Source organism: Agrilus planipennis, unplaced genomic scaffold (assembly GCF_000699045.2).
Source record: "Agrilus planipennis isolate EAB-ADULT unplaced genomic scaffold, Apla_2.0 scaffold74, whole genome shotgun sequence".
Lineage (NCBI taxonomy): Eukaryota > Metazoa > Arthropoda > Insecta > Coleoptera > Buprestidae > Agrilus > Agrilus planipennis.
In genome coordinates, this window is record NW_020438975.1 from 1107097 (window position 1) to 1119643 (window position 12547).

Genomic DNA, 12547 nt, shown 5'->3' on the forward strand with positions numbered 1-12547 from the left:
GGGGGGGGGGCAAACTCCTCCCACCCGAAATTTTTGTTAGGCAAGTAAATTGAACGTAAAGCACGGGAACAACTGTTTTTTATTTTTATTAATATTGGGGGGGGGGTGATATCGCAGTATTAGCATCTTCCAATGAGGAGTTGGAGATAGATTTAAATAAAATGGAAGAGGTGCTGACAAAACAGTATTGTATGAAAACAAATAAAAGTAAAACAAAAATACTGGTATGCATGGGAAGATAAAGTAGGGAATGAGTGTGTGTAGAGATAGGAGACGAAAAATTAGAAGAAGTGGCTGATTTTAGGTATCTGGGAAGTCAGATAAGTCAGGACGGAGGAGTAGTAGGGATATAAAGCAGAGGATAGCGCAGGGTTGAGTCGCCTCCAATAAAAAGAAGTCACTTCAGTGCTCGCGAACGATTAATTTAGAAATTCGAAATAAAAGAAAAGGTTAGAAGCATTCCAAACGTGGTGTTGCAGACGAATTATGAGGATATCGTGGATAGAGAAGGTTAGAAATGAGGAGGTATTAGAAAGTATAGGAAGACAGGCAACAGAGGACTCTATGGAAGTCAATAAGTCAAGGCGAGATAGGTTGGTAGGACATCTTCCCAGGCATGAAGGTCTAGTCAAAGACATATTAGAGGCAGAAAGAGGAGTTAAGAGGAGTAGAGGTAGACTTAGATTAAATTACTGTTCGCAAATAGTTATGGACAGTGGTGTTGTAAGAATTTTTTCGGTACCACGTCATATTTTTCAAAAGATAATGTGGCCCCTTGATGTTTACACGTAGTAAAATATCCCTAGGTATATATGTTCGGTTCTTAGTCGTCACTGGTGTGTACACAATAACAATCCGGATTTAGTATTTCCGCAGGACGCGGTACATGTATCAGACATCAAATCGAAAGTCTCCTATACATTCATTGAAAAAGAGCAAGTGCTATATGAATAGATACGTATATTTTCGTGAAATTTTTGCGCAAAATGTTCGACCAAGTTTGCAGACGAGCATTTCATATTCGTGAATACTGGTAAGGCAAAACGTTCATCGAATGGTTTTTGTGAATATATGTTTTTTCGTCAAATTTTTTCGCGAAAAAGTTCGAGTTCTTGCACAACATCCTTTCGCGAGCACCTCCACTTTTTCCTATCCTGAGCTATTCTTGACATTTCCCTAAAACTAGAACATCCCACATACTTAACTGTTTGAGAACAGTAATCTATTAATAATAATGTAGAGTTCGTTTCGATGATACATGTGACACCTAACATATACGTGTCATCGTGCTGGAGTACTGATACATAAAACTATGAGCCGTGGGTTCTATTCCCGGCGAGGGATTAACACCAGCAACACTTTTTTCTCATTAATTTGAGTTAATCTGTAGGGGGTAATTAGTTAATTACACTTATAATGTCTAGATTCACTTGAAAAAAAAATTTTTCTACATCTACAAAATTTATTGTAAAAATCACAGTGCTTATTGCATACGTGTACAATATTCGTAAAAATTAATTTCAGCTTCTAAAGCGCCGCTTTTTATCATTTTTAAAAGCTAGTTACTAATCATATTTCATATGGTGCTACTAACTATACAAAAAGCTTAGAAAAATAGCAATAAATTCCAAATACAAAACACGCAGCCTAAAATTTCTTATTACATAAATAAAGACAAATGGAATTCATTTTCATTTTGAAAAAAAATCGTCAGCCTTCTTTTCTCCTTTATTGTTCGATCAATGGTCCCCAGAAGTACTTGCTAATGCACTGTTCGTCTTCTGTAATAAAGAAACGCCTCCCGTGATTAACAAATTCTTTGATATTGATTCTGCCATCGCCATTGGTATCGATTATCCTGAAAGAAAAGATCGCGTCTTCTTCCTTGAGACCCAGACAACTGAAGAACAACTTGAACTCTTCGACTGTTATTTCACCAGATTTATCCTTATCAACGGCCTGTAAAACACAAAATTAATAATTAATTTTAAAACTAACAGTTGCCTAAATGTGTCCTTGTACCTTGAACAGGAAAGGCAAAAAGCCATGAGCTTTCTTCCTGAGGTCTCCGTCGTTCACGACGTGCTGCATGTCTTCTAGATATTTCTCAACAGTGATGAGGTTGTAGGGTGTTATCTCACCCCATAATTTCTCCCATAAATTCTGAAACGAAATATAACGTATTATATACACAATATTTAAATTCTAAATGATTTTTCCGTAGTCACACGAATTGACCTTTTTTCATACCAATCTCCAATGAATTTTAGACAATTGCAATAAAAAAATCAGTAGAATTTTTAAATTTCAATAGTGAACCATGTGATAAAGCTTGCGTATGTAGGTAAAACCGGCAGGTACTTTAGATACAGAATTTAAGAACATAAAATAAGCATACACAAATCATTTAATAGAAAATTGACATGTTCATTATTTAATTGTATTGCAATTAGCGACAAAAATATTAAAAAATACGAATAATAGAGTATGTGCAAAATTTTTAGAAAATTATGAAATATTCGATTCAAATTGTCATTATTTTTTAATGTAGGTACTTACTCTAATAGACTGGCGAAATTCTTGTGTACTTTTATCGCTAAGATGACCTAAATCTATGAACCTATTGGAAAGGAGTTGGAAGTCGTCGAATGAGATCACTCCATCTTTATTAACGTCTAGAATGCCGTGGAATGTTCGCATTTTTCGTCGCCATAACTCGGTCTGTCCCTGCACCAAAACAAAAAGAATTATTTTTTTAAAAATTAAAAACATTTGATTGGAACAACGAATATCATTTATTGAAACATCATAACCAAGGGCGGTAATATGTGTGTGACAGAATTTTTTAGGCATACAGACGTAGACACAAGGAATGAGATGTAAACTTATAAACCCATGTTCTCAATCACCCTTCCCTGTAATTATTGAGTTATTGAGGAGTTGATTCATCCTCTCAATTGGGATGGAGTTTAATTCTAATTTTTCTTTGGCATAAATTGATTAGGGGCCCTACAAAAAGCACATTGACGCCCCTGATCATAACTCTAGCCTCTTTTTTTATCAAACGGCAACTAACTGATAATAAAATTGCTTTTAGGTTAATGGCCTCTCAAAACTGGTACCTAATTTAAGTACTGACATAGAAACAACATACTTCATATTAAACCCATCGTAAACATGGGTTGTCTAGACATATTTCGGCAATTCGTACTGATTTATACAAAGAGCGACTTATTATTCTATTAGATTGTTTTATTGAATTTCTTTTACATAGTAAACCGAATTCACAAAATCCGAATGTAGTACACTCCAGTAATTCATCATTAACTGGTTATATTTATTTTGCATAAATAATTAACACCTGGCGCCATATGGTACCATGTAGGTACTCTGCAGAAATTACCAATTGGTACACTGTAATTAATTAGTAATATTGCTGATGGTTACTTTCTGATAAAAGTGAACAGTCGATTATACAGGTGAAAGTTTTCAATGTGGGTAAAGAGAAACCAAAGAGTAGCAACAATAAAATTAAATAAAAAAGTTCTTATTAGGTCACTTCTATGCTCGCGAACGGTTAATTTAGAAATTCGAAAAAGGTTGTTAAAGGTGTATGTTTGGAGTGCGACGTTGTACGGGTGCGAAACATGGACAGTGGGCGCGGCGGAAAAGAAAAGGTCAGAAGCCTTCGAAATGTGGTGTTATAGACGAATGATGAGGATAACGTGGGTAGAAAATTCGAATTTTTGGTCCTTATAGACACAAATGGTTAACAGAATACAAAACGAGTTTCGTTTGAGTAATGCCATAACATTGTAAATCCAGGTAGGCGTCACAACTTGGCAGTTTTATTGCTTCAGTCGTCACTTTACGTGACACGGGGTATAGGTACTTTGAATAGGTAAAAACATTACTTTTTTTCATAATATTTCGCAGAATATTGTTAAAAATTAAAAATCGACTCTACCAGACACTTCCGATCGGCGGTAAGTTCTGCCAGACGATTCAAAGTTCACAAAAAATGGTAATTTTATTTATCTTATGGTCTTATGATACTTAGAGAACTATTTTAATGTTTTTTACAAGCACCCAGACTAATTGTAGTGGCCAAACATCCCCCAGATACAATTAAAATGTTATAAAGTCACCTAATAATCGCGCTTGTGCTTATACTCACGACATTTTACTTGTGACTGGGATTGTTTGATCCTTACAATTAGTCTGGCTGCCTACAAAAAATTTTGAAATCATACTCAAAAATGAAGACTCAGACTGTAAGTAAAGTTATGATTTTTTTTGCCACCTTTGGTGCATTTTGGCAGAAGTTACCGCCAGTGGAAGTATCTGGCAGTGATGATTATTAATTTTTTGACGTGACAACGTCTTATAATTCGATGGAGCCGGCTGCACGCACGAAAAAACATGACTCATGCGGCGTTACCTCGCTCTGAGGCGTTCCGTTTAAGGCTTGAAGTGCAAGCGAGAGCGCGGAACGAGCGACAAAGAGGCACAATCNAATTTTCGCATTAATATTTGATATTAACCCCTATTAAATGTTAAAAGTGTTTTATATTTATAGTATTAATAAAGTTACATTAGCTCGACAGATCTGTGACCTAATAAGTACGGTTTGTCGTTGTTGCTGTTGTCTCCTCTTGTAGCTTAGTGGTTAGAACATTGGTGTGTAAAGCCAAAGGTCCCGGGTTCGATTCCCGACAAGGGCGTGACAACAGCAACAATTTTTCCCTCGTTAATTTGACGTAGTTTAAAGTGGGAGGAAATTAAAATGAAATTTCACATTAATAATTGATAAAAATAATCGTTTTGTGATATCTGTTTATATTTACAGTGCAAATCTATGGACGAATATTTACATAGACACGACAGATCTTTGTACGTGTATGAAAAAATCGAATTGGAATTGGGTTTAGCCACTTGTCAGCCGAGTAGCGTGTACATTTGTCCGATTTTTTTATACCCAGATGATTCGAGGAGTGACAGATATTTTGCTATACATGAAACGGGAATACATTCTGTTACAGTTCCATCTGCAAATAAGTTACAAAAGTTTTTTAGTGGGCCTGAAGATGGTAACTGCTTCGAAACTTTTTTAACTGCTCATAAAAAATACGGTATTCATATTTCAGACTTGGAAAACGTTGTAAACGAACGTAGCTCAGCAGACTACCTTCTATGTACAAAGATTGCAAATTCAGATAACAAAAATCCCGTTATAGGCTTCGCATTGTATTACAACCCTCCAAGTGTTTTAGTACTTTTATCAAATGGACAATTAGTCGTCTTATCATTAGCGCCTTCATTGATACACAATTATGGTGACATTGATTACGATAATATAGATAACCTGGATTCCCCTCTGAAGAAGGTAAGAACTTATTAAATTCTATATTATGTATTAGGTCAGATCAAGCAGTATCGCGAATTTTGAGTTTCCGAGGTTACGTATATTCGATTTTTTTGTGTCATTAAGTTGGTACTCATGTCTCTCAATTATACCAACAAGTTCGGTCATGTTGAATGTTCAACTAACTTTTGAAAGCTGCTTTAACTGCACGTATTTTGACGCGCGTCTTCGATTTTTGCCTATTCCAAAAAATGGATCAAAGAATTTGTATCAAACTTTCTGTGAAAAACAAAAATGTTGACTATGGCATATGGTGAAGCTACCTTGGACCAGAGTAACGTTTACCGGTGGTACAAAATGTTCCCAGAGGGCCGAGAAGATGTGAACGACGAAGAGCGTGCCAGACGCTCGAGAACGTCAACAACAGACGAAAACATTGATGAAGGGAAGGAAATCACCGTTAGAGAAGTTGCTCAGTACCTAAACATATCGATTGGCTCCTGCCTTTCGAGTTTTAACCGAAGATTTGGGAATGAGACGGGTTGCCGCGAAATTCCTACCAAAATTGATCAATTTCGACCAAAAACAGCATCGCATTAACATTGCTAAGGAGCTGTTGGACTCCGTCCGCAACGATCTAAATTTGCTCCAGAGGGTCATAACTGGTGACAAATCATGGGTTTATGGTTATGACGTGGAAACCAAAGCTCAATCATCCCAATGGAAGCTGCTCTACGAGCCAAGACCGAAAAACGCGCACCAAGTTGGTCAAATGTGAAGGTTTTGCTTACAATTTTCTTCAATTGCAAGGGCGTGGGGCATCATGAGTTCTTGCCACAGAGTAGAACGGTCAATAAGGAATATTACCTGGAGGTTATGCACAGTTTGCGAGAAGCAATCAGCCAGAAACGCCCGGATTTCTGGAAGCACTAAAATTGGCTTTTGCACCATGATCTGCCCCCCTGTGACTTTTTCTTGTTTCCGAAACTGAAAAGGCTCATGAAAGGAAGACGCCATCTCTACGATTGAGGAGATAAAGACGGTATCGAAGAAGGAGCTGAACAAGATCACAAAAAATGATTTTTTGAAGTGCTTCGAAGATTGGAAAAAACGTTGGCACAAGTGTATAATATCTGGTGAGGATTAGTTTGAATGAGACAAAATAGATATTCATGAATAAATAAATAATTTTTGAAAAAACCACAATATTCGCGACACTTTTTGAACAGACCTCTTGTATTACGTATCACAGTGGAGACTCGGTTAACCGCACTAATTATCGTAATTAATTCGAATAATAGAAAATCCGGATATTTGAATGTATGAAGAAAAGTAACTTTTGTGTTAATGTTTCCGAAATTTTAATCGTTTTAATAGTAACACCAGACCACAAAGAGATTTGCTGGCGGTTAGCTAGTAGTGCTGAAAATTTTACGATTATTTAGACTTCGGTATACCTGATTAAATTCTCGAAGGGTAGACAGGTGACTTGAAACAAAAGAAGAAGTGAACAGGATTGGACTAGACGAACATTCGTGTTTGATTTTTCATTATTTCCGAAAAAGTTTTAGATAACAGTTATGTGCTTTAAAAAGGGAAATCAGTTTATGTAAAGCCTCAAGGTAATTTGAAGATAAAATAATTTTTTAATAGGAATATTTGACCTCACTTATGAAAAGAACGGGAAATTTGATAAATAATCGGAAATACTCTTTAATGTGCTTATAATTCTTCATATTCCCAACAACTTTTGTCTACATCATCCCTGACTCGAACGGCTGAGCTCTACACTAAAGATAGAAAAGAGATGTCAAGTACGAATTGCAGCGGACACTAATAAAGAAAAAGGAATAACATGACACCAATTGATGTGTAACAGAATGAGATGCAGACAAGCAGAGTTTGAGCATGTCGCCAGCATCGAACTTTAAAAAAGAAAGTTCAACATTCTCAGGAATTTGGGAAAGCAAAGCTTGTTTAAGAGCATAATTCCAACCAGGCAGTTATATAGCCAATCTTGATATTTTGCGTCCCTAAGAAACCTCTAACCGCTTACTATTACTCGGTTATCTCTTTTCACTTCGTCTATACTGCTCATGAAGCATTTCCTAACTTAACAAAGGCGTGTTCAAAACGCAGCAAACGACTACAGTCCTAAATGGAAACAATAAAGAAGATACGTCCATTCTCACAGATAATTTATTTGGGACTTGTACCCCTTATTCCTAGTTGGCGGTTCGTAATTCCCCATATTGCCCCAAATGTGTTACCATTAAATTTTTCCTTTTAAATAAATGGTTCTTAGACTGTGTATATATATATATCGACTAGGCAAAAATCTAAATGAAAATATCAGATTTATTGTTGCTTTTTTAAGATGTTACGAGAACCTTTCGACGTATACGTTCAAAGGATTTTAAAACAAGCCAAAAACCAGCCGATTCTAAAATTATCTGGCGGTAATCACACTCAACAAGAATGCTACGAGGTAAAAAAATATTTTATGGGATTATTTTAAATTGAGATAAAATAATCGAAAATATTGATGATTTAAGTTGCTCCAACGCGCCTCTCAGTCGTTCCGAGAGAATCACTTCAAACACCATCAGAAGGCCATCGAAGAGATAGAAAAAAGAGTGAAAACGTTAAATTTGCTTAAAAACTATCAACTCAAGGAAGTCGACCGTATGCAAAGAGAACGCTTGATGTTGCAAGAAAAGGCAGGTTATCTAGCCGAAAAATACGAAGATATAAAAGATAAACAAGAAGAACTTACAAAAAGGTAAAAATCATCATCATCATCATCATCATAAGGTCGTCAGTCCTACGACTAGTTGGACACACACCTCCACTCTTATCCTGAGCTAAACTAGAACAACCCACATCCTTAACTATTTGCGAACAGTCATCTAATCTAGGTCCACCTCTACTCTTCTTAACTTATGTTTCTGCCTCTAGTATGTCTCTTACTAGACCTTAATGCCTGAGAAGGTGTCCTACCAACCTAGCTCGTCTATTATTGACTTCCATAGTCCTCTGTAGTCCTATTCTTTCTAATACCTCTTCATTTCTAACCTTCTCTATCCACGGTATCCTCATCATTCGCCGGTAACACCACATTTCGAACACTTCGAACAATTTCGTCATCATCATCATAAGGTCGTCAGTCTTAAGACTAGTTGGACACGCACCTCCACTACTTCCTATCGTTAGGTAATCTTTGCATTTCCCTAAAACTAGAACATCCCACATCCTTAACTATTTGCAAACAGTAATCTAATCTTGGACTATCTCTACTTCTCTTAACTCGTGTTTCTGCCTCTAATATGTCTCTGACAAGACCTTCATGCCTAAGAAGGTGTCCTACCAACGTATCTCACCTATTTCTTGTTAACTTCCATAGAGTCCTCTGTTCTCCTATTCTTTCTAATACCTCTTCATTTCTAACTTTCTCTATCCACGGTATCCTCATCATTCGCCGGTAACACCACATTTCGAACACTTCGAACAATTTCATCATCATAATCATAAGGTCGTCAGACCTACGACTAGTTGGACACGCACCTCCACTACTTCCTATCCTGTAGTTATCTTCGCATTTCCTCAAAACTAGAACATCCCACATCCTTAACTATTTGCGGACAGTAATCTAATCTAAGACTACCTCTACTCCTCCTAACTCCTGTTTCTGCCTCTAATATGTCTCTGACTAGACCTTCATGCCTGAGAAGGTGTCCTACCAACCAATCTCGTCTATTTCTTGTTAACTTCCATAGAGTCCTCTGTTCTCCTATTCTTTCTAATACTTCTTCATTTCTAACCTTCTCTATCCACGGTATCCTCATTGTTGGCCGGTAACACCCCATTTGATATACAGGACCGTATTGAATAATATCTGCTCATCAATTATTCTGACATTTTTACTTTTATTAGGTGCCACCAATTGCTTTTGATGGTGGCTGAGAAAAAGACAGAACTTTCAGAAGCCGAAAAGAAGTTTTTAGAAGAACTAAAGCAAGCTAGCAAGAAAACTGAACTTTACTTAAGTACAATAGATCGCTTGAAGAAGCAGCAAAAGTACCAAGACGTGCAGGTACCTTCAGTTTTTTTTTTTTTTTTATTATTATTATTTTAAGGAAATGATTATTTAAAACGAATGTATCGTTCCAGATGGAAAATTGGAAAAACCAAAATACTCATAAGGAAACAGGGTTGGGCTCGGTTCAGTCCAGCACAATAAGAAGTAACCTACAGGACATGTAAGTTATCTATCTTTATCTCGATTAGGTACTATTTTCGTCGTTATTATTTTTTTGTTCACTTTTGTACTAGGTTGTGATTTTTTTTGTTTTTTATTTTAGGTCAAATCAAATAACAAACATAATAAAAGAAATAAACGAGTACAAAACAGTCCTGGGAATTAAATAAAAAAAGGAATAATCAAAACTCTCTTTTGTCTTTTGTCTTACAATTAAAATAAACGTAATTACAGCATTTAACAGGTGTTGCTATTTTTCTATTTGTATCTAGTACAGTAATAGAATTTCTTGTGCTTTTTCTTTTAATTGTGTATCCTAGGACGTCATTAAATGACAACATTTAGTTAAATAATAATTTTTGTTTTATATTATTATAATTTGTATCCACAATAAATACGTTTCGCATTAAACATCCCGTGTATTTTTTTTTATTATTTACTTGATTTTTTTTTTTCACAGGCTTCAAGAAGAACAGTATCAATTGTTAAGGTAAGCGAATTTTTTCACATTTTTATTATTTTATGCAGATATAAACTGTACAGTGCGTGGTCTATATACATGTTGTGATCTATGTCAAATGCATTCAATGAAATAAAATCAAGGTAGCGTTCAAACGAGTGACAGGGTGAATCGGGGGGGGGGGCAAACTCCTCCCACCCGAAATTTTTGTTAGGCAAGTAAATTGAACGTAAAGCACGGGAACAACTGTTTTTTATTTTTATTAATATTGGGGGGGGGGTGATATCGCAGTATTAGCATCTACCAATGAGGAGTTGGAGATAGATTTAAATAAAATGGAAGAGGTGCTGACAAAACAGTATTGTATGAAAACAAATAAAAGTAAAACAAAAATACTGGTATGCATGGGAAGATAAAGTAGGGAATGAGTGTGTGTAGAGATAGGAGACGAAAAATTAGAAGAAGTGGCTGATTTTAGGTATCTGGGAAGTCAGATAAGTCAGGACGGAGGAGTAGTAGGGATATAAAGCAGAGGATAGCGCAGGGTTGAGTCGCCTCCAATAAAAAGAAGTCACTTCAGTGCTCGCGAACGATTAATTTAGAAATTCGAAATAAAAGAAAAGGTTAGAAGCATTCCAAACGTGGTGTTGCAGACGAATTATGAGGATATCGTGGATAGAGAAGGTTAGAAATGAGGAGGTATTAGAAAGTATAGGAAGACAGGCAACAGAGGACTCTATGGAAGTCAATAAGTCAAGGCGAGATAGGTTGGTAGGACATCTTCCCAGGCATGAAGGTCTAGTCAAAGACATATTAGAGGCAGAAAGAGGAGTTAAGAGGAGTAGAGGTAGACTTAGATTAAATTACTGTTCGCAAATAGTTATGGACAGTGGTGTTGTAAGAATTTTTTCGGTACCACGTCATATTTTTCAAAAGATAATGTGGCCCCTTGATGTTTACACGTAGTAAAATATCCCTAGGTATATATGTTCGGTTCTTAGTCGTCACTGGTGTGTACACAATAACAATCCGGATTTAGTATTTCCGCAGGACGCGGTACATGTATCAGACATCAAATCGAAAGTCTCCTATACATTCATTGAAAAAGAGCAAGTGCTATATGAATAGATACGTATATTTTCGTGAAATTTTTGCGCAAAATGTTCGACCAAGTTTGCAGACGAGCATTTCATATTCGTGAATACTGGTAAGGCAAAACGTTCATCGAATGGTTTTTGTGAATATATGTTTTTTCGTCAAATTTTTTCGCGAAAAAGTTCGAGTTCTTGCACAACATCCTTTCGCGAGCACCTCCACTTTTTCCTATCCTGAGCTATTCTTGACATTTCCCTAAAACTAGAACATCCCACATACTTAACTGTTTGAGAACAGTAATCTATTAATAATAATGTAGAGTTCGTTTCGATGATACATGTGACACCTAACATATACGTGTCATCGTGCTGGAGTACTGATACATAAAACTATGAGCCGTGGGTTCTATTCCCGGCGAGGGATTAACACCAGCAACACTTTTTTCTCATTAATTTGAGTTAATCTGTAGGGGGTAATTAGTTAATTACACTTATAATGTCTAGATTCACTTGAAAAAAAAATTTTTCTACATCTACAAAATTTATTGTAAAAATCACAGTGCTTATTGCATACGTGTACAATATTCGTAAAAATTAATTTCAGCTTCTAAAGCGCCGCTTTTTATCATTTTTAAAAGCTAGTTACTAATCATATTTCATATGGTGCTACTAACTATACAAAAAGCTTAGAAAAATAGCAATAAATTCCAAATACAAAACACGCAGCCTAAAATAATTAGACATTATTTTCTTATTACATAAATAAAGACAAATGGAATTCATTTTCATTTTGAAAAAAAATCGTCAGCCTTCTTTTCTCCTTTATTGTTCGATCAATGGTCCCCAGAAGTACTTGCTAATGCACTGTTCGTCTTCTGTAATAAAGAAACGCCTCCCGTGATTAACAAATTCTTTGATATTGATTCTGCCATCGCCATTGGTATCGATTATCCTGAAAGAAAAGATCGCGTCTTCTTCCTTGAGACCCAGACAACTGAAGAACAACTTGAACTCTTCGACTGTTATTTCACCAGATTTATCCTTATCAACGGCCTGTAAAACACAAAATTAATAATTAATTTTAAAACTAACAGTTGCCTAAATGTGTCCTTGTACCTTGAACAGGAAAGGCAAAAAGCCATGAGCTTTCTTCCTGAGGTCTCCGTCGTTCACGACGTGCTGCATGTCTTCTAGATATTTCTCAACAGTGATGAGGTTGTAGGGTGTTATCTCACCCCATAATTTCTCCCATAAATTCTGAAACGAAATATAACGTATTATATACACAATATTTAAATTCTAAATGATTTTTCCGTAGTCACACGAATTGACCTTTTTTCATACCAATCTCCAATGAATTTTAGACAATT

General features: G+C 36.0%; 2 protein-coding genes across 2 annotated transcripts in view; one reads left to right on the plus strand and one right to left on the minus strand.

Moving 5' to 3' along the window:
• The window catches only part of LOC108734822 (nuclear pore complex protein Nup88), a 107557-nt gene extending 97539 nt beyond the window's left edge, over window positions 1-10018 (plus strand). Inside the window, exons 7-13 of the mRNA XM_025975458.1 lie at window positions 4850-5090; window positions 5148-5386; window positions 7743-7853; window positions 7921-8147; window positions 9299-9458; window positions 9536-9624; window positions 9727-10018. Coding sequence (XP_025831243.1) covers window positions 4850-5090; window positions 5148-5386; window positions 7743-7853; window positions 7921-8147; window positions 9299-9458; window positions 9536-9624; window positions 9727-9793 — 1134 coding nt within the window. The 3' untranslated portion in view covers window positions 9794-10018. The remainder of the gene's footprint in view (window positions 1-4849; window positions 5091-5147; window positions 5387-7742; window positions 7854-7920; window positions 8148-9298; window positions 9459-9535; window positions 9625-9726) is intronic.
• The window catches only part of LOC112904706 (sarcoplasmic calcium-binding protein), a 22608-nt gene continuing 11717 nt past the window's right edge, over window positions 1657-12547 (minus strand). The window contains exons 3-5 of the mRNA XM_025975459.1: window positions 2560-2727; window positions 2023-2163; window positions 1657-1959 (exon numbers count right to left, since the gene is read on the minus strand). Coding sequence (XP_025831244.1) covers window positions 1729-1959; window positions 2023-2163; window positions 2560-2727 — 540 coding nt within the window. The 3' untranslated portion in view covers window positions 1657-1728. The remainder of the gene's footprint in view (window positions 1960-2022; window positions 2164-2559; window positions 2728-12547) is intronic.